Source organism: Salvelinus namaycush, chromosome 31, assembly GCF_016432855.1.
Source record: "Salvelinus namaycush isolate Seneca chromosome 31, SaNama_1.0, whole genome shotgun sequence".
Classification (NCBI taxonomy): Eukaryota; Metazoa; Chordata; class Actinopteri; order Salmoniformes; family Salmonidae; genus Salvelinus; species Salvelinus namaycush.
In genome coordinates this window covers 25,294,196-25,314,558 of record NC_052337.1, presented here as the reverse complement: position 1 = coordinate 25,314,558, position 20,363 = coordinate 25,294,196, and the positions used below count along the sequence as shown (strand labels likewise).

At 44.5% G+C, this 20,363-nt stretch overlaps 2 protein-coding genes and 1 long non-coding RNA gene across 4 annotated transcripts; 1 reads left to right on the top strand and 2 right to left on the bottom strand.

The window, feature by feature from the left end:
• Positions 1-483: 483 nt before the first annotated feature.
• On the bottom strand, positions 484-2,669 carry LOC120026340. 2 transcript variants are annotated; one of them, XR_005473080.1, is made up of 4 exons: positions 2,479-2,669; positions 1,551-1,729; positions 1,075-1,326; positions 484-919 (listed from the first exon to the last, which is right to left on the bottom strand). It is a non-coding gene; the product is annotated as an uncharacterized LOC120026340 (long non-coding RNA). The 2 variants fall into 2 exon arrangements; XR_005473079.1 differs by lacking the exon at positions 2,479-2,669 and having other exon boundaries at positions 1,551-1,826.
• A 5,286-nt stretch (positions 2,670-7,955) lies between these two features.
• On the bottom strand, positions 7,956-10,632 carry zmynd19 (zinc finger, MYND-type containing 19). Its single transcript, XM_038970714.1, has 6 exons — positions 10,381-10,632; positions 9,239-9,298; positions 8,980-9,086; positions 8,677-8,817; positions 8,338-8,518; positions 7,956-8,126 (listed from the first exon to the last, which is right to left on the bottom strand). The coding sequence occupies exons 1-6, from the start codon at positions 10,429-10,431 to the stop codon at positions 7,983-7,985; spliced, it is 684 nt and encodes a 227-aa protein (XP_038826642.1). The 5' UTR covers positions 10,432-10,632; the 3' UTR covers positions 7,956-7,982.
• A 1,356-nt stretch (positions 10,633-11,988) lies between these two features.
• Positions 11,989-20,363, top strand: bspry (B-box and SPRY domain containing). Its single transcript, XM_038970489.1, has 6 exons — positions 11,989-12,763; positions 13,420-13,518; positions 13,669-13,899; positions 18,571-18,596; positions 18,765-18,889; positions 19,036-20,363. The coding sequence occupies exons 1-6, from the start codon at positions 12,371-12,373 to the stop codon at positions 19,569-19,571; spliced, it is 1,410 nt and encodes a 469-aa protein (XP_038826417.1). The 5' UTR covers positions 11,989-12,370; the 3' UTR covers positions 19,572-20,363.

Sequence of the window (20,363 nt, the reverse complement as noted above, 5' to 3'; positions counted from 1 at the left end):
GTACCCTGTGTATATAGTAGAGTTATTGTTAATCATTGGGAATTTATTTATTGCGTTATTTTTCTATTATTTCTCTGCATTGTTGGGAAGGGCCCATAAGTAAGAATCACTGTTAGTCTATACCTGTTTTTTATGAAAACGTGACAAATAAAATTAGATATGATATATGTAACATGCTCTGATACTCACCAACAGTGCATTCAGAAAGTATTCAGACCCCTTGACTTTTTCCACGTGTTGTTACATTACAGCCTTATTCAAAATGTGATTAAATTGCCCCCCCCCCCCCCCCCATCAATCTACACACAATACCCCATAATAACAAAGCAAAAACAGGTTTATTTGTGCAAATGTATTAAAAAAATCAAACAGAAATATCACATTTACATAAGTATTCAGACCCTTTACTCAGTACTTTGTTGAAGCACCTTTGGCAGCGATTACAGCTTCAAGTCTTATTTGGTATGACGCTACAAGCTTGGCACACCTGTATTTGGGGAGTTTCTCCCATTCTTCTCTGTGGATCCTCTCAAACTCTGTCAGGTTGGATGGAAAGCGTTGCTGCACGACTATTTTCAAGTCTCCAGAGATGTTCGATCGGGTTCAAGTCCGGGCTCATTTACTCAAGGACATTCAGAGACTTGTCCCAAAGCCATTCCTGCATTGTCTTGGCTGTGTGCTTAGGGTCATTGTCCTGTTTGACTTCTCGTCCTGTCGGTCCTCTTGGTGATGGGCAGGCTCTAACAGCGCCCTTTGGAAGTGATGGCCGTTACAGTACAGGTATGTTGGTGGTATGTTGTGTTGGTGGCCTCGGCTGTACGGACCTTCACCGCCACACAGGGGCCAACCTCTTCCCCAGGCCCCACTGCGCACACTCAGTTGGTACAGGGTTCCTGGGGACAGCCCACACACTATAGCCCTAGCAAAGAGAAATGTACAAAAGACATTTGGTGTTATGGTAAATGTTTAAGGCTGCTGTTAGTAAAATCTGCATTGACTGGAGTAGCATAATTTACCCCAGCTCTATTAGCGCTTGACCACGATACAGTTGATACACCTTGGGCTTTAGCTTACCCGCCAGTGAAACCCAACTCCGTCGCACATGAGATGCTGTGGATCCAATCACACGCAGCTCCTGTGGAGGACCAGGCCTTGTCCCTCCATCCTCTGATTCTATGGCCAATAGCACAGGGTCACTGCAGGTGCCCCCATCAGAGGTAGAGTGGAGCAGTCTGAGTCAGAGTTCATGTCCATGTTTGAGGATAAAGACAGACAAGGTCACAGGACTTAGGGTTCCAAGATAGAGAACAGTCTCTGTCCAGAAGGCTGAGGACCGAAAAAGAGTATCAGGCAACGGCTTACACAATGATACCTTTTGATATTGGTTGACTATTTCCAATTCTACATTGAATGACACAATGTTGCTTGTCCATGTAACAATTTTTATTTTTTCATTTGTTTCCTCTAAAAATATTATGAGCCTTGGAGTGGGTCTATTTGGTTTAAAGGTCCCTATAATAAAACTCATTTTTATTTAGCAGTCAGCTGACCTGTATGTGATCTCTAGCCCATTCTCAAGGAAACACTTCTCCTAGGACACAGTGCAGGCCCCCAATGGGAGGAGTCTAGTTGTCATGGGCAATGGCTTGGAAAACAGCTACAGGTTCCTAAGACATGAGTTCACTTCCTCCCTGAGCTCCTGGCCAATGGAGGGAGAGCTGGAGAGAGACTGGAGGGGAGTCATAATGGGATTGAGACCACAGGAGGTTGGTAGTATCTTAATTGGGGAGGATGGGCTCGTGGTAATGGATGGAGCAAAATGGTATGAAATACATCAAACATTGTTTCCATGTGTTTGATGCCATTCGCTCCGTTCCAGCCATTATTATGAGCCGTCCTCCCCTCAGCAGCCTCCCTTGATTGAGACATAAATGCAAGTAACAACAAAATGTAAATTTCATTGGTTCAGGTGTTGTTTATCCCTATTGAAAAGAGTATGCCATTGTCATTTTACTGTATTTATACCACCAATAATTGATAACTAATAGATATTGATATATAATCAAACTTATAGTAATATGATCAATACAGTAATAGACATCATATTGATATTAGCCTATTTTTCAAGCTATGTAATAACTGACCAACCAAGCATACATGGCATTCCAGGTTTGTTGGAATAACTTCAACAGAGATGTTCCAGAGAGTACTGTAATGAGCCAATTTTCAGTTGCTACTCGAGAAACCTGTGCTCTCACGTGTAACATTCCAGCTGTTCGTGACAATACTTTCACTGCCCTGTGAGAGAGGATAGAAAGGGTGAGGGGCTGTGCTTCAGCCAGGTATCTATCTGGCTACACTATGATAGATTGTGAAATATTTTCCATGTTCTCTAATGGTACAGTGACAGCGAGATGAATGCTTCTTGATGACAGAATGAGCCAGGCCCTAGGGTGTCAGACAGAGTGACGTACATACATGGCAGCGAACCAGGAACTGTCCTGGTTTTCTGTTTGTAAGCGGTAAAGAAGGAAATCAAGCAGACTGGGGAAGGAGGGGCTACCCAGCACCAGATCGTGTCCATCTTCTGTTACTAGGCAACTCAATGCAAAACAGGCCGTCTGTCCCGCCTCTGGCTCAGCCACCTCACTCATCAGGGCTTGTAGACGGTGAACCTGGAGAGATTAACAAAACAATACCCCTTTGAATAACAGAGCTTGGTGTGGATTCAAAATCAAGATAACCTGTCAGTGTCAATATTTGATGAAACAATCTGAGGTAGTGAAGCAATAACACAATTCCTACTGGCATGGCATTCTGGGATCAATAGCGCAGTATCATGGCAGCGCTGTGTTTTGCCACACAAGACCTTATCCCCCTGTGTCCTTGCCTCTGTCCGATGTGGCTTTGTGCCAGGTGGCTTAAGGTGCTGGGGACTGAGGGGTGGTGTAACAAGCCTTGGCAGGCCACCTTACACAGGGACAGCCTGGCCAGGATCAGGGCAGCAGAGTTGACTGTTCTCCCATCCTTGGTCCAGCAGGGTCAACAGGCTGGTCAAGACCTGCCCAAACACAGCCTGGTCTCTCTGTAGCCACCCACGCCCAGCCGAGCTCTCAACCTGAGAGAGAGGGATGATTCAAGACAGAGGGTTACTGGTAAGGCTGCCACACCCACACACCAAAGAGGCTAAGGCACCAGCAGCATTCATCACAATGTCTGGATCATGTCTGGTTAGGAGTTGCCCTAGAGTCCCAACAAGGCCATTGCTGCACTTTGGAGCCATGGCCTGCAGCTGCTGCACAACCTCTTTCCACCGGGACTCCAAAAAGATAGGCTGCAGTACTGCAAAGCCTGAATGAGCAGGGGGAAAAACAATAACCCCCGGTCAGGAGCTGTCACATTGTAAAGCCTGACATTAATATGCTTTAGAGATTATGTATGTGCATCTCAGAACCATGGTTATACAAATTACAAACAGTAGCAGTAAACATGATTATTTTCAGTAGTCACATTAAACTCAGGCGTAGTCAAGGGAAGCCAGCTTCCAGCCTCCATATCACTTATTGGTGTGACATGGGTCAGGACAGGCCATCAGTTGTCATGTGTGGTATTATTTCAGGACTTTAGTGCCTTTTGTGGTTAATGTAACCTTTATTTAAAAAGGCAAGTCAGTTAAGAACAAATTCTTATTTACATTGACGGCCTACCCCAGCCAACGCTGGGCCAATTGTGCGCCGCCCTATGGGACTCCCAATCACAGCCGTATGTGATACAGCCTGGATTCAAACCAGGGACTGTAGTGACGCCGCTTGCAGTGAGATGCAGTGCCTTAGACCGCTGCGCCACTCGGGAGCCCTATAAAAATGGAGTCTAAGTTTAATGATTTGGATATGATTGCCTGTGTAGCGTTCCAACAAGATGCAGTCTGTCTTACAATAATACCCATTTAATTCTATTAACATAAGCTTTAAATACTCACTGGGTCGGTGCTGAGTGAGAGTTGTGGCTCAGATACAGATGTTTGAAATCCATAAAGGCTGTCCATTAAGTCCAGTTAAATATCCACTGTGCTCAGGTGTGCAAAAATATTGTTTTGTTGAAAGCATTGCAATCTGTCCGTTAGTGCTACGATAACACCATTCGAGCCTCTGGGCAAATTGTACCGCAACTAAGATAGACTTGTGACATTTTCTAGTAGCAGTCGCAGTGTTTTTCCAGAAAGAAATGTTGATCCTTTAACCGCTTTTTCACATAGGCCCTAATTCAATAGTGAGGGTTTCTCACTTCTCTACCTGGGTTGGGTTCGATTGGGCAAGGAGAGGGAGGGGATAAACATCACAGGCTCCTTATGCTCCTATCTCTTGTCCCAGAGAGCTGCACAGTACCAGACCAGCCCACTGATCACCATGTTGACGTTGAGTAAAGGTTATTCATCCCATTTTACTTAGACACACATTAAACTGTCCAGGCTCGTGTATTTGTACATTTGCATACTGTCCCCTTTTTACTCTAGTTTATTCACACCTGCAAATAGATGTAGGCAATAGCCTACATTTTCAAGAGTTAACGATCTGATTTTACAAGCTCCACAATAAATTCCCTGCTATCATTTTCTGAGCCTAACCCTTATATGCAGCACCTTCAAACTGCCCCTTTGTAAAACTATTATAGTATGCTAAATGAAAGATTGACCGTTTCGTAAATATAGTGCATTTGGAAAGTATTGAGTCCCCTTGATTTTTCCCACATTTTGATGCATAACAGCCTTATTCTAAAATTGATTAAATATAATCTGTCAGGTTGTATGGGGAGCGTCGCTGCACTGCTATTTTCAGGTCTCTCCAGAGATGTTTGATCAGGTTCAAGTCCGGGCCACTCAAGGACATTCAGGCTTGTCCTGAAGCCACTCCTGCGTTGCCTTGGCTGTGTGCCTAGGGACCGTCGCCCCAGTCTGAGGTCCTGCACACTCTTTAGCAGGTTTTCATCAAGGATCTCTCTGTACTTTGCTTGATTGATCTTTCCCGCGGTCCTGACTAATCTCCCAGTCCCTGCCGCTGAAAAACTGTTGCACCACCATGCTTCACCGTAGAGGTGGTGCCAGGTTTCCTCCAGATGTAGCGCTTGGAGTTCAGGCCAAAGAGTTCAATCTTGGTTTCATCAGACCAGAGAATCTTGTTTCTCATGGTCAGAGTCCTTTAGGTGCCTTTTGGCAAACACCAAGCAGGCTGTCATGTGCCTTTTACTGAGGATTGGCTTCCATCTGGCCACTCTACCATAAAGGCCTTATTGGTGGAGTGCTGCAAAGATGGTTGTCCTTCTGGAAGGTTCTCCCATCTCCACAGAAGAACTCTGGAGCTGACAGAGTGACCATCGTGTTCTTGGTCACCTCCATGACCAAGGCTCTTCTTCCCCGATTGCTCAGTTTGGCTGGGCGGCCAGCTCTAGGAAGAGTCTTAGTGGTGCCAAACTTCTTCCATTTAAGAATGATGGAGGCCAGTGTGTTCTTGGGGACCTTCAATGCTGCAGACATTTTTTGATACCCTTCCCCAGATCTGTGCCTCGACACAATCCTGTCTCGGCGCTCTATGGACAATTCCTTCGACCTCATGACTTGGTTTTTGCTCTGACATGCACTGTCAACTGTGGGACCTTACATAGACAGTTGTGTTCCTTTCCAAATAATGTCCAATCAATTGAATTTACCACAGGTGGACTCAGGATGATCGATGGAAACAGGGTGCATCTGAGCTCAATTTCAAGTCTCATAGCAAAGGGTCTGAATACTTATGTAAATAAGGTATTTCTGTTTTTATTTTTAATACATTTGCAAACATTTCTAAAAACCTGTTTTCATTTTGTCATTATGGGGTATTGTGTGTAGATTGATGAGGAGCAAAAATATTTAATACATTTTAGAATAAGGCTGTAGCGTAACAAAATGTGGAAAAAGTCAAGGGGTCTGAATACTTTCCGAAAGCACTGTATCTAAATGAACCAACATCATAAATCATAGGTATGTGAAAAACAGACATTTTTGTGGTGTCATACCAAGAGGGTCCCTTAAACTCCCACAAGGGTCATTAATCAATGAGAAACATTTTATTTCATTTTACAGTTATCCCCAACTTTAGTCTTTATTCTGATTAATGCTTTTTCCTTTACCATTAAAAAAAAAAAAAATTAAAGACACCCAATGGTCCAAACTCTCCCTCCCTCTAAAAATAGATAATAGTGGGGTATGTTAAAACAACTCAGTGCAGTGTTATGAACCGGTCTACATACATAACTAACAATCAACGTGTTGCATGTATTACATCTGTATGCTTGTTACATGCTAGATCTGTGAATGTTTGTCAGGATTCATCATCAACTAAGAGAAAACAGGAAGACTAATGCCACATTCAAAACAACTGGGAAATCTCAGACTTCCGACTTCAGTGCATTCAAGACAACTGCGAAGTCAGAAAAAAACTAGCTCCGACTGGGAATTATTTTTAATGGTCATTGAATTCAGAATTCCAAGTCGTAAACTGGCATCTTTCTAGAGCTCCGACTTAAAGATCACCGACGTCATGATTTGACCTTGGTTATTTCTGAATTCCCAGTTGTCTTGAAAGCACCTTAATCTTATTCCCAGACACTTCTGCCTAAATGGGCGAAGAGCCTGGTAGACCAACGGTTCAAACTTCTCCAGCCAACACAGAAAAACTGGGAGAAACTCCCGGCGCATAGGCATTGGCTTAATTTACCAAACATCTCCCACAACACCTTCCCCTAATTCTACCCTGTATGCTAGCACACCCCAAGCACAGAGTCACGCGACTAGCTAAAATTAAGCTACAAATACTTTACTCATTAAGGTCACTCCCATAAAATGCTATGGTCACTACCACTGAAAGCCAACTTTGAATCATTGATGTACCAGGCTTATATTCACTGTGTGAAATAGCATGGGAGCGAGGTTACAGGAAGACAAACTTTGAGCAGGTGTGCATGAATAGTACACTGAGGGGGTGATCTGGAACATGTATTATTTCATCTACGATCACTTGGACATGGAACAGATCTCTTTATTGACTGATGTGTAGAAAACAAAACATATTCAGGCCATTTCATACAATCCCAAGAACAAACTGACGTAGCCTGTCCAATGGCCAACCTGGGTTTCAGTTGTTCCCAGGACATACCTCAAACGTTAGCGACAGGGTGTGAGCGTCTGGAAGGGAAACCGAACAGATCGCATCAAGAGACAGATTCATTCAGGGATTTTCAACACAGGAAAGTAACAATGCCTCTACAAGTGATCAAGTCCAAAAATCACTAACCCCTTCCCACCCTCCCCAAAATCTAAGTGACAAAATAATAATAATAATACACAGACCAAAAGCCCCCCCCCCCCCCCATGTTCAACACTTCATCTATATCCTTCAGTCCATAATGGCAGCACACACAATACTGCTAGCGTGAAACAGCATGGAAAATCTGTTTTATGTTGGTCTTGGAGCATGACAGGAAGGTGTCTTGAGTATGTGCACCAAAGGTCCAAGAGGGAGTAGTAGTACAGTGAAAAGGTCCATGTCCATTGTACCAGGTGAACAGCAGGCACTGTCATCCCTATATCCCTGTACACACGGCATTACTGGTTGGTGGGTGGGAGTAAGGAGAAAGCTGACGACAACTGTAATCAATTGTAGTCCAAAAGAAGCACAGACAGTTTCATCCATGTGACCTCTTCTTACTCAAACACACATTCATAGCAGCAAGTAGAGCTCCAGGAGGATCTCCTTCTCCAAAAAAGCAAGTTATGGAGATTTGTCAGTTCTGTGAACTGGTTGTAGTTTTTTTTAAATCTTCCCACCCTTTCAACCAACCAACATTGTCCTCTGTCATTCGTCTCTGTCAGCAGATTCCCCCCCCCCCCCCCCCTTGCACTTAATTTCCACCCCCCCCCCATTCCCCTATTCTGGTGATTGATTCAGAGATCATCGCTCAGGTTCAGACTCTAGGGCCAGGACCCTCTTGCGCTCACGACACTGCTTCTTGTGGGCGGGCCAGTCCCTCTGCTGGCATTGGGAGCCACAGTAGCGAGCCACCTGACAGCGGCCACAGATGTTGAACTCTCTAAGCTGTGGGCAGATGGAATACAAAGTCAGACTGGTGGAAAGACACTGTACTGAGACTATTATATTAAACACCTCAAAATAGCAACAATAATCTATGTTAGCCTCTGATCACAAATATCCTCAAAGCCATGTACTTCAGCACTCCCTTCCCAAGAGTGAGTATATAGAGTGAAAATAACAGAAGAAAGCAGAATATATGGGTAACAGTACATACTCTCCTCTCAATGAGCGAGCAGGGTGGGTAGTGACACTCGTAGTAAGTACAGGAGCACTCCTCCTCCTCCACCAGCTCTCCGTTAGCATTGTAGTAGCGGGTACGACTGAGCTCCAGGTACTGCTCCTCTACGGGGTCAGCTGGTACCTGCTGGATGGCCAGCCAGTACAAAGACTGCTCTCTACAGGGATAGAAACACAAGTAATAACAGGCCAAGTCTGAATAACCTTGTATTTTCTCAATATTATGTTGTCTTTTCCTCAGTAAAGAAGTGATGAGTACTAGAAGAGCAGAATATAGCTCTAGTAATTGTAGTGGAGAAGTGCACAGCTGTAATACCTTTGCTTGCTGGAGATTTCCTCTGGTTTGGGGCTCCAACCCATGGGGACCAGTCTCAGGTTGTCCAGACGGTTATCCACTGTAACAGAGTTTATGTGGACTACTTGGAAGCTGGGAGCGATGCCTCCTCTGTGTTTCTCCCTGGATAAACATTCAAATCACCTTATGACTCAACCAGTCTGCCAGCATCACACACTGAATATGAAGCACACAGTTTGTTTGATAAAGGCAAAAAGCTGCCCTAACCAACAGACTATGAGGATGTATTTAGTTGCAGATTTTGGGGATCGGACACCAACTCACCAGAGCAGCTCGTGCAGTGGCCTGCCAGCCCAGCGCCCTTTGCCAATGTCGAAGGCATAAGCAAAGATCTTTGCCCCATTGCCATCTGCATCTACCTCCATGCGTGCCTGAAAAATATGGTGTAACATTGATTTATTTATCCCAGGCCTCATAGTATCATAGTCAAGACCAGTTGTTTTTACCAGGGCCAGGATAGTGTGGGAATGGTCTCTGACTAACGACCCTCACAAAACATCCACATAACTCCTCACCCTCTTACCTCAAAAGCATAGTTCTCCACCAACGGTATGTCCTGTTCATCGATCAGTGTGTACTTTGTCTGCAAAATAATGGACAGTTATTGCCACATGTAATGTGGGTTTACACTATTATTGTGTGGGATTAAAAACAATGGGGCGAGATTACAACAATGAGGTGTGTGAGATGACCCCAAATCAGATGACCTAACACATGTGATGGTATAATCAAGACCCTGAGTCAAGTTACATTTGCTTTGAGTATGTTAGCAGTCATTTAAACACAGAAGCCTTTTGAGGAAACATAGCTATCGATCACACTGACTGGCACGCAAAAACACAACGGTGTTGATGGACTATTATATATGGTCTCTAGATTAATGTTCCAGGGGGTCACGCCATTACACGTGATATGTCCAAGTGGTTCTCATTTCTACAAGTGACATTTCAATGTTTACCAACTGTCCTAGCTAAAAACAAGAGGACACAAATATTCAAGTCACTGTTCACATTCGTCTGGTAAAAACTGTTTGACGTAGCTAGCCTAAACAAAACACTAGCTAGGCGTAGCTACATTTCAATAATAATGTAACATAAGAGACGAAGTTTGGCAGCCTTCAAATGTAAAGATAAAAAAATAAGATTGCTTAAAAAAAAAACGATACCGTAGTTAGCTAAACCACAAAGGTAACAAACGTTACTTGAGAGCTGTCATGCCGGTGTTCCTGATAGAGCGTGGCAATGGCTTCCTACTACTTCACTAGCCAGTGTCGCCAGTTAGCTACATTACAATTTGCTTGACCATTTGTGAAGTGTGCATTTGGAGGCCAGGATATTTTTTACTTTTTTAACATTGACCCATGCCATCGTTGCGTCCATAAATTAGCTAGTTAGCTACGAACGTCGGTTAAATGTAGCTAGCTTCAGCATGGCTAGCTAATTAATAGGTTGTTCTTGGCGGCTTCGAGAGAAAACGATTCCAGCGAAACATTTATATTAGACCACCTAGAATTCTAAAAAGATCCACGACTTATGTCTGTCTGTTTTCCATATTAAAACATATTCGATGCCAGCCATCGCCTGTCTCAACGAGCCATTTTGTAAGCACTTTTGTGATCCCCTCCCCTTCTTGTCGCTCACATGGCAGCCCCCGGATCCAGCTCACCTTCCCGGCCACACGGCCAAGTCGAACAATCCCGAGCTTGAAATCCGACATTGGAAGAGCGGTCGATCAAGGGGCGAAATGTAAGAACAGGTGAGGCGATCTACTCATGTAAAAGTCGTCAGGGCGACCCCCCCCCAGACCCGATTTACTGCCAGTTTGGTTAAATAGGGTCAATCGATGGCCGAATTTGGTCCACCCCACCGGCTAACAAACCTCCGTGACACACCGCTGGCGTAGAAGAAAGCCAGGCAAGATTTAGGGGAGGGTACGAAGAAGCTAAACATTTTTCAACCATTGAGAATACAGCTCTGAAAAGCTTCAGTCCAATCCAAAAAAGCGTTACATATTTAGTGTTCTTAATCTATTGTCCTATCCGATTCTCCAATCAAAGACGGGGATTTATTTTGAGCCCCACCCATTTCTCTCCTGACGCCATCACGTTTCTATTGCTTGTTTCTGTGTATTCCGACAGTGAGCTGTCATTTTAGCGCGAAAACAGAAGCGGTAGGATTGCAGGGTGCCAGGCAGGAGTAGCCCATGGATGGAACAACCCTTGGATTGCCCTGCCCTGTTTTATGTGACTGTAATCCCAGTTCGATTCCGAGTAGATTTAGAGTAGGCCTAGCTATTCGATTCAGAGTAGATTTCTACACTCTGATTCTAGTCTTCTGCGTTATTTAGTCCAGTGGTTCTCAAACCTAGACATTTCGCAATTGTATTGTAGCCCTGAACTAACTCACCTGGTTCACATAGTCAAGGGTTTGATGTTTTGTTGACAATTTGAAACTGGTGTGCTAGTTGTGGAATAGTTCAAATACATGGAACGTCTGGGAGTCCCTGAGGAGAACCCCTTATTTAGTCCACCAGAGAGGTGGTTGTCTGTTTCCTCCTTCAAAATAAAAACTATACAATTTTTAATGCAACAGTTTTCATCCCCCTTTTTGTGCATTTTATTTCCATCAATAGAAATGTATCTCTGAAATTGCACTTTAAATACATTTGATATTATGTTTATTTAGGCCTAAATAAAATGGCCAAAAGTGCTAGGCATAGGCTAGAAACCTAGATTAGCCTACACGTTTACTGTGGGGTTTACAGTACGCCATTTATTTTATAAAACGTTCTAATGCCACGTTGAAATCAAGTTGGAAACTGGGAACCTCCGAGTTAAAATGAACGTAAATTATTTGCATAGAGCTTCCTAATGGTTTATTCTGATACTTCCCAAATCAGAAACTCCAGGTAGTCCTATCAGAGTTTCGGACATGATGTGAATGACCCCCGGTATAATCAGTCATGTGCATATTGCTGCGTTATAAAACAACTGGGAACTCGGGAATCTCCGACTTCAGTGCGTTCAAGACAAATGGGAACTCGGAAAAAAATGAAGCACGTACTTTGAATGGTCATACAATTCAGAATTGCAAGTCATAAACTCGGTCATGTTGCCGCTTTCAAAACAATTGGGAACTCGGAAAAATACGAGGTCAAATCGTGACGTCAGTGATCTTCAGGTCAGATAGTCGGGGCTCTAGAAAGAGCGAGTTGGATGACGGTTCAAATCGATTTTTCCCAGTCGTATTTATCCGAGTTCCCAGTTGTTTTGAACGCGGCACAAGAGTCTGAAAATAAACTTTCATCATTGGCATTTAGGCCTAGCCTATACCATTCCAGGATAGCCGACGCTAAATGTAGGCTTATTTTGTTTAATTTAATTATACAATATTCAAATATATAGCCCCAACTATTGTCGGACTATTTAGCCTATACTAAACTATAAAACATGTAAAGCTAAAAGATCATGTAGGTTTTTTTTCATTGATACTGCCCCGTTGTTGCAGTTGTTGCTAAACTTGCTTTTCAGCTCTAGTGTACGTGTTACTTCCGTGTTCATACCTTGATACACCTGTGTTATAACTGCAGTAGATTGGCTACTGAAGCCACCTGTCGCGTTCTATTGCTATTAGCCTAGTAGGCTATTTGACGTGCCATGAGCGCGGAGCCAGAATCATGTGATTTGACACCTGTGTCTTTGCGAGACGACCCAGACACTGGAGTGGAAGTTCGAGAAAGTTCGGGAGACTTTAATATGGATTTACAACAGCCGATTTTCTTCTCGTTGGATGTACACCAACATGAAACTCAGTCAGCTAAAGTTGTCTCCAGGTTGTCTAGAAATGCTGCCGCTACATCAGTGGTGACCACCTCCGACTCAGAATCCGGTATATTCTCAGGTGAATCGAAACTTTGCATGGAACATGAATCAGACCTGGACTGGTTCTGCAGCTCCGAGCAGAAACTCAAATGCTTACACTGCACCATAGTGGGATCCTGCCAGGGCCACACAGTGACACCCCTGGCCAGCAGAGTGACAGCCGTCAGGGTGAGTGCCCAGACTCTTCCTGAAATTATATTATCCAGATGTAGTCTCTTGTAGTAATACCATTAGAATATACCACCTATTAATAACACCATGTCCTTTTTGAGCAGTTACATTTAAGCTGCGTATTGTGTGTCATATGGACCTTTGTCACAGTGAATGGGGCCAGGAGACTTTGTTTACCTAGAGTTAGGGGTGAGAATGCAACAGGCAAACGGAGTATACCTTTGTTTACATGGGGTACTACAGTACAAAGGGCCAGCTGGTTTGTGTTTTGAAAGTGTGTGTTCACATGCCTGGTGGGTGTGTAGGGTGTGCCATACTTATCCCACACCAGACTGAGGAGTTTCCCCTATTGATGTGTCATGGGGTGTGAGGAGACAAGAGTTTCAAGCTGTTGGGAAGAGGCAGCATGAATTATCATCAGTACTCTTCTAAATTATTTTCTATTTCAGGATACACAATGACATGTTGGTGATGGCAGTTCAGCACTACAGGAATAGGCTTATCAGGATAGGGGTCCCTGCTTTTGAAAATGTACCTGATCAGCTCTGTGGTTTTCAAGTCCAACACTAGTCTTTTTTTATGCCAGTCACTGAGTCTGTGTGTGTGTGCGTGTGTGTGTGTGTGTGTGTGTGTGTGTGTGTTGTCCTGAACAGAACCAACTGGTTGACATTTGTGAGAAAATGCAGCTGCAGGCCCAGCGCATCGAGCGCTTTATCAACCAGACCCTGACTGCCAAAGAGCGGGCACTGCAGGTGAGCAGCCCTGTGACACTCGCACTCAGTCCCTTATGTGCTTACACTACATACAGCTTTGGAATCGCAAGCTCTACACACAGATATCTAATGGATTCCATCAAATATTTTTGCTGTGTCCCCTATGCCCTCTGCTGTGTGTCCATGCAGGTAGAGGCGAGCGGGGCTCGGGAGCAAGTGGTAGCCCAGGTCAGTGTGGTGAGGGAGGCGGTGGAGGAGGAGGAACAGCGGCTGCTGGAAGCGGTGCAGAGGGAGGAGGAGAGGGTGGAGCAGTGCCTCCTCACCCAGAGAGCCCACTGGGGCCAGGCCCTGGCTATGCTCACACAGACACGCACACGTCTGGTGCACACCCTCACAAACACACCGGACATACAGCTGGCAGTGAGTAAGGGAGATGGGTACAGGTAGGGAGGGAGGGAGAGACCAATGATTTATATATACACTGGGGCTACAACTGACTTCTTCCGTCGCGACGTCCCTCTAAGGTACTTCTGCTAGCCCCGGCCCGCTAGCTGTCTGAATCGCCGTGTCTCCAGCTCGCCCAGCTACTCACTGGACCCAATTGATCACTCGGCCACGCATACCTCTCCCTAATGTCAATATGCCTTGTCCATTGCTGTTTTGGTTAGTAATTATTGCCTTATTTCACTGTAGAGCCTCTAGCCCTGCACAATACGCCTTAGCTAACCCTTTAGTTCCACCTCCCACACATGCGGTGACCTCGCCTGGTTTAAATTATGTTTCGAGAGACAATATCTCTCATTGTCACTCAATGCATAGGTTTACCTCCACTGTATTCACATCCTACCATATCTTTGTCTGTACATTATGCCTTGAATCTATTCTACCGTGCCCAGAAACCTGCTCCTTTTACTCTCTGTACCGAACGTACTAGACGACCAGTTCTTATAGCCTTTAGCCGTACCCTTATCCTACTCCTCCTCTGTTCCTCTGGTGATGTAGAGGTTAATCCAGGCCCTGCAGTGCCTAGCTCCACTCCCATTCCCCAGGCGCTCTAATTTGTTGACTTCTGTAACCGTAAAAGCCTTGGTTTCATGCATGTTAACATTAGAAGCCTCCTCCCTAAGTTTCTTTTATTCACTGCTTTAGCACACTCTGCCAACCCTTATGGCCTAGCCGTGTTTGAATCCTGGCTTAGGAAGACTACCAAAAACCCTGGAATTTCCATACCTAACTATAACATTTCCCAACAAGATAGACCTGCCAAAGGGGGCGGAGTTAGCCTTCAGAGTTCTGTCTTAGTATCCAGGTCTGTGCCCAAACAATTTGAGCTTCTACTTTTAAAAATCCACCTTTCCAGAAACAAGTCTCTCACTGTTGCAGCTTGCTATAGACCACCTTCTGCCCCCAGCTGTGCCCTGGACACCATATGTGAATTGATTGCCCCCCATCTATCTTCAGAGCTCGTGCTGTTAGGTGACCTAAACTGGGACATGCTTAACACCCCGGCCATCCTACAATCTAAGCTTGATGCCCTCAATCTCACACAAATTATCATTGAACCTACCAGGTACAACCCCAAATCCGTAAACACGGGCACCCTCATAGATATCATCCTAACCAACCTGTCCTCCAAATACACCTCTGCTGTCTTCAACCAGGATCTCAGCGATCACTGCCTTATTGCCTGCGCCTGTAATGGGTCTGCGGTCAAACGACCACCCCTCATCACTGTCAAACGCTCCCTAAAACACTTCAGCGAGCAGGCTTTTCTAATCAACCTGGCCCGGGTATCCTGGAAGGATATTGACCTCATTCCGACAGTAGAGGATGCCTGGTTATTCTTTAAAAGTGCATTCCTCACCATCTTAAATAAGCATGCCCCATTCAAAAAATGTAGAACCAGAACAGATATAGCCCTTGGTTCACTCCACACCTGACGGCCCTTGACCAGCACAAAAACATGCTGTGGCGGACTGCATTAGCATCGAATAGCCTACGTGATATGCAACTTTTCAGGGAAGTTAGGAACCAATGTATGTTAGGCAGTTAGGAACAGGCAGATAGAAAAGCAAAGGCTAGCTTTTTCAAACAGAAATTTGCATCCTGTAGCACAAACTCCAAAAGGTTCTGGGACACTGTAAAGTCCATGGAGAATAAGAGCACCTCCTCCCAGCTGCCCACTGCACTGAGGCTAGGAAACACTGTCACCACCGGTAAATCCATGATAATTGAGAATTTCAATAAGCATCTTTCTACGGCTGGCCATGCTTTCCACCTGGCTACCCCTACCCCGGTCAACAGCCCTGTACCACCCCACAGCACCTTGCCCAAGCCTCTGCCATTTCTCTTTCACCCAAATCCAGATAGCTGATGTTCTGAAAGAGATGCAAACTCTGGACCCCTACAAATCAGCCAGGCTAGACAATCTGGACCCTCTCTTTCTAAAATGATATGCCGAAATTGTTGCAACCGCTATTACTAGCCTGTTCAACCTCTCTTTCGTATCGTCTGAGATTCCCAAAGATTGGAAAGCAGCCGCGGTCATCCCCCTCTTCAAAGGGGGAGACACTCTAGACCAAAACTGCTACAGACCTATATCTATTCTACCCTACCCTTCTAAGGTCTTCGAAAGCCAAGTTAACAAACAGATCACCGACCATTTCGAATCCCCACCGTACCTTCTCCGCTATGCAATCTGGTTTCTGAGCTGGTCATGGGTGCACCTCAGCCACACTCAAGGTCCTAAACGATATCACAACCGCCATCGATAAGAGAAAATACTGTGCAGCCGTATTCATCGACCTGGCCAAGGCTTTCGACTCTGTCAATCACCACATTCTTATCGGCAGACTCAACAGCCTTGGTTTCTCAAATGACTGCCTCGCCTGGTTCACCAACTACTTCTCAGAAAGAGTTCAGTGTGTCAAATCGGAGGGCCTGTTGTCCGGACCTCTGGCAGTCTCTATGGGGGTGCCACAGGGTTCAATTCTCGGGCCGACTCTCTTCTCTGTATACATCAATGATGTCTCTCTTGCTGCTGGTGATTCTCTGATCCACCTCTACACAGACGACACCATTTTGTATACTTCTGACCCTTCTTTGTACACTGTGTTAACTAACCTCCAGATGAGCTCAAATGCCATACAACTCTCCTTCCGTGGCCTCCAACTGCTGTTAAATGCAAGTAAAACTAAATGCATGCTCTTCAACCGATCGCTGCCCGCATCTACCCGCCCGTCCAGCATCACTACTCTGGACGGTTCTGACTTAGAATATGTGGACAACTACAAATACCTAAGTGTCTGGTTAGACTGTAAACTCTCCTTCCAGACTCACATTAAGCATCTCCAATCCAAAATTAAATCTAGAATCGGCTTCCTATTTCACAACAAAGTATCCTTCACTCATGCTGCCAAACATACCCTCGTTAAACTGACCATCCTACCGATCCTTGACTTCGGCGATGTCATTTACCTAATAGCCTCCAACACTCTACTCAGCAAATTGGATGTAGTCTATCACAGTTCCATCTGTTTTGTCACCAAAGCCCCATATACTACCCACCACTGCGACCTGTACGCTCTCGTTGGCTGGCCCTCGCTTCATATTCGTCGCCAAACCCACTGGCTCCAGGTCATCTATAAGTCTTTGCTAGGTAAAGCCCCGCCTTATCTCAGCTCACTGGTCACCATAGCAGCACCCACCCGTAGCACTTGCTCCAGCAAGTATATATCACTAGTCACCCCCAAAGCCAATTTCTCCTTTGTCCGCCTTTCCTCCCAGTTCTCTGCTGCCAATGACTGGAACGAACTGCAAAAATCACTGAAGCTGGAGACTCATATCTCCCTCACTAACTTTAAGCACCAGCCGTCAGAGCAGCTCACACATCACTGCACCTGTACATAGCCCATCTATAAATAGCCCGTCCAACTACCTCATCCCCCATACTGTTATTTATTTGATTTATTTTGCTCCTTTCACCCCAGTATCTCTACTTGCACATCCATCTTCTGCACATCTATCACTCCAGTGTTTAATTGCTATATTGTAATTATTTCACCACTATGGCCTATTTATTACCTTACCTCCCTTATCCTACCTCATTTTCACACACTCTATATAGACTTTTTCTATTGTATTATTGACTGCATGTTTGTTTATTCCATGTGTAACTCTGTGTTGTTGTTTGTGTCGCACTGCTTTTCTTTATCTTGGCCAGGTCGCAGTTGTAAATGAGAACTTGTTCTCAACTGGCCTACCTGGTTAAATAAAGGTGAAATAAAATAAATAAATAAAATAAACACTAGATGACTGATAGGGGGCGCTGTGTTGAAGCCACAGTGCCTCAATCTTGGCACTCCCCCACCATTGTAAAAAATATTTTGGAAGCTATAGAATTGCATTTGTTAATGTCTACATTCATTTTTTCCACATTTATTCTATTACAGTCATCTTAAAGCGGCAATCAGCAGTTGAAACAGTAACAAAACAATCTCTCTGCCACTGTTTCGCTAAGAAGCTGAGGAATGGGGCTGGAGAAATGTAAAACCACTCAAATTCATTGACCAAGCTATGGATGCAAAGACTAAAAGTCAATTATATAAAAATGATAGCTTTAACTATGTTTTGCGGCTATACCGTGTTTGTTTACATTCACTTTGTTGACAAACATTGAAGTAAAACAAGCTTATATTTTGGGTACTGATGAGGTACGACAGTTGAAGTAAGCTCATGAGGCATTTAAGTTATATTCTTCAAGAATCAATGGGTACAAATCATTAATTTATAAGTCCAAAAATGAATGTAGCTACTGCAGAATGCCCCTTTAAGGCATACTTTTACATTATTATATTCCATACATTCCTTTGGAGAACTGAGTACCAAAATGGCTGACCTGTGGCTTCACAGCATCCTAATGCATTCCAGTGTGTATATCAACGATTTTGAGCAACTATAGAGGGTGGGACACAGGAGTGTATAGATGTGGAAGAAAGAAGGATGAAAAAATAGGTGGCGCAAACAATGATGATGTTAATAATGATACACTTGATTGCTGTAAATCATCGTTGACGCTCTCCTGTGTTTCAGACCTCTGGCCAGGAAATAGCTGAGAGGTAAATATTCTGTTTTGACATGTATATTTGCTCAACCACTTGGTGAAGCAATCCTGCTTTGTTCATTAGCCAGATTTACATGACTTGCCGTGTGTGTGTGTGTGTGTGTGTGTGTGTGTGTGTGTGTGTGTGTGTGTGTGTGTGTGTGTGTGTGTGTGTGTGTATCAGGATTGAGGAGGCAGAGGGGGTGGGTGAGCCTCATGACACCGACCATCTCAACCTGAACGCCAGCTGTAGAGACAGCAAACTCATGATGGGCCTGTGGGCCAGCGCCATACTGCTGGGACCAACTGGTAACATGATATAGGCCAGGGCAAATTCCAGTTGTTCAGGATACAGTAGTTTCAAATAGTTGCAGTTAATAGTGTCTGAACAACTGGCAATAAGTGCTTAATTAATTCTGAATAAAAATACACTCTTCTCTTCCCTCTCTCTTAAGCTTATGGTTCAGCAAATCTGACATTTGACGAGCGCACCGTCAGCTCCGTACTTTCCCTCTCAGAAGACCTTTGCACTCTGACCTTCCTGCCTAAGCGGTCACGCCAGTCCCCGCCCTACGACCCGGCGCGCTTCGACTGCTGGCCCAATGCGCTGGGCAATCTGGCCATCTCCTCCGGCACCCACAGCTGGGTGATTGACATGGGTGAGAGCGGGGCCTTCAAGGTGGGGGTATGCTACTCCAGCATGGGGCGCAAGGGCTCGGGCAACGACTCCCGCCTGGGCTACAACATCCAGTCCTGGGTGCTCTCCAAATACGATGGGGACTTCTCCTTCTGCCATGCGGGGAAGAACACACCCCTGCATGTGGTCCACAAGCCCAAGAGTCTAGGGCTACTCCTGGACTGGCCTAGTCAGACCCTGGTATTTTATGATCCAGACTCCAGTGCTGTGTTGCACTCGGTCAGACACGCCTTTAGTGGCCCGCTGCTGCCAGCATTTGCTGTGGCTGACCGCAGTGTCACCATACTGCACTGACCTCTGAAGTACTGTAACTGTAGTGTCAATGATATAGAATTACGGGTAACACTTTCACAAGGCATATCATATGAGTTGATAATATAACAGTGAAAGGGCTCATTAATGCTTACAACAAGTAGTACTGCATTATACCTGCTGATAAAATGGTACTGAATTACTTATAATATTTGTACATCCTACTAATAGAATAGAATACTATCAAAGCTTCACAATGTATTTGAATGTAATCAAATTGGCCAAAATTAGGCCTTCTGTTTCTCTGCATTGAAGAGGTATGCAGAAAGTTTTTTGATGGGAGATATATTTCTAATTTATTTTTTGTTTTTTAAAATCTGAAGTAATGATTCTGTAGAGATTTCTGTAGGAGTCTGTTGATCAAATTATACAGTAGTTTTAATGTGTCATACTGTAGTCATTTTAGATATAGGAGTATGCTATTTATATTTCTTATACTGTTATGATAATTTACTGTAAGTGAAGTGACTGTTTGAGACCTTTTCTATCTTTTAAAGCGACACCTGTCTGAAGGAGTGGTTGATCCATACGCATACACATATTTGTTAATTGTCTGATATGCAATGAATGTCTCTATTGAAACTCACATCCTACTTTCCATCCATCCGTCAGTGGGAAGAAAATTAATGAAATACCAGACTCATTGCAAGAGACACAGTCTAGAAATGAACAGCAGGGGGCAATGTAGTGTTTGTCATAGTGATGCGGAGGTTGACTCGTAACCCGCAATTCCTGCGGTTAAAGGGTTTAATAAAGAGAAAACAATACCTTAAA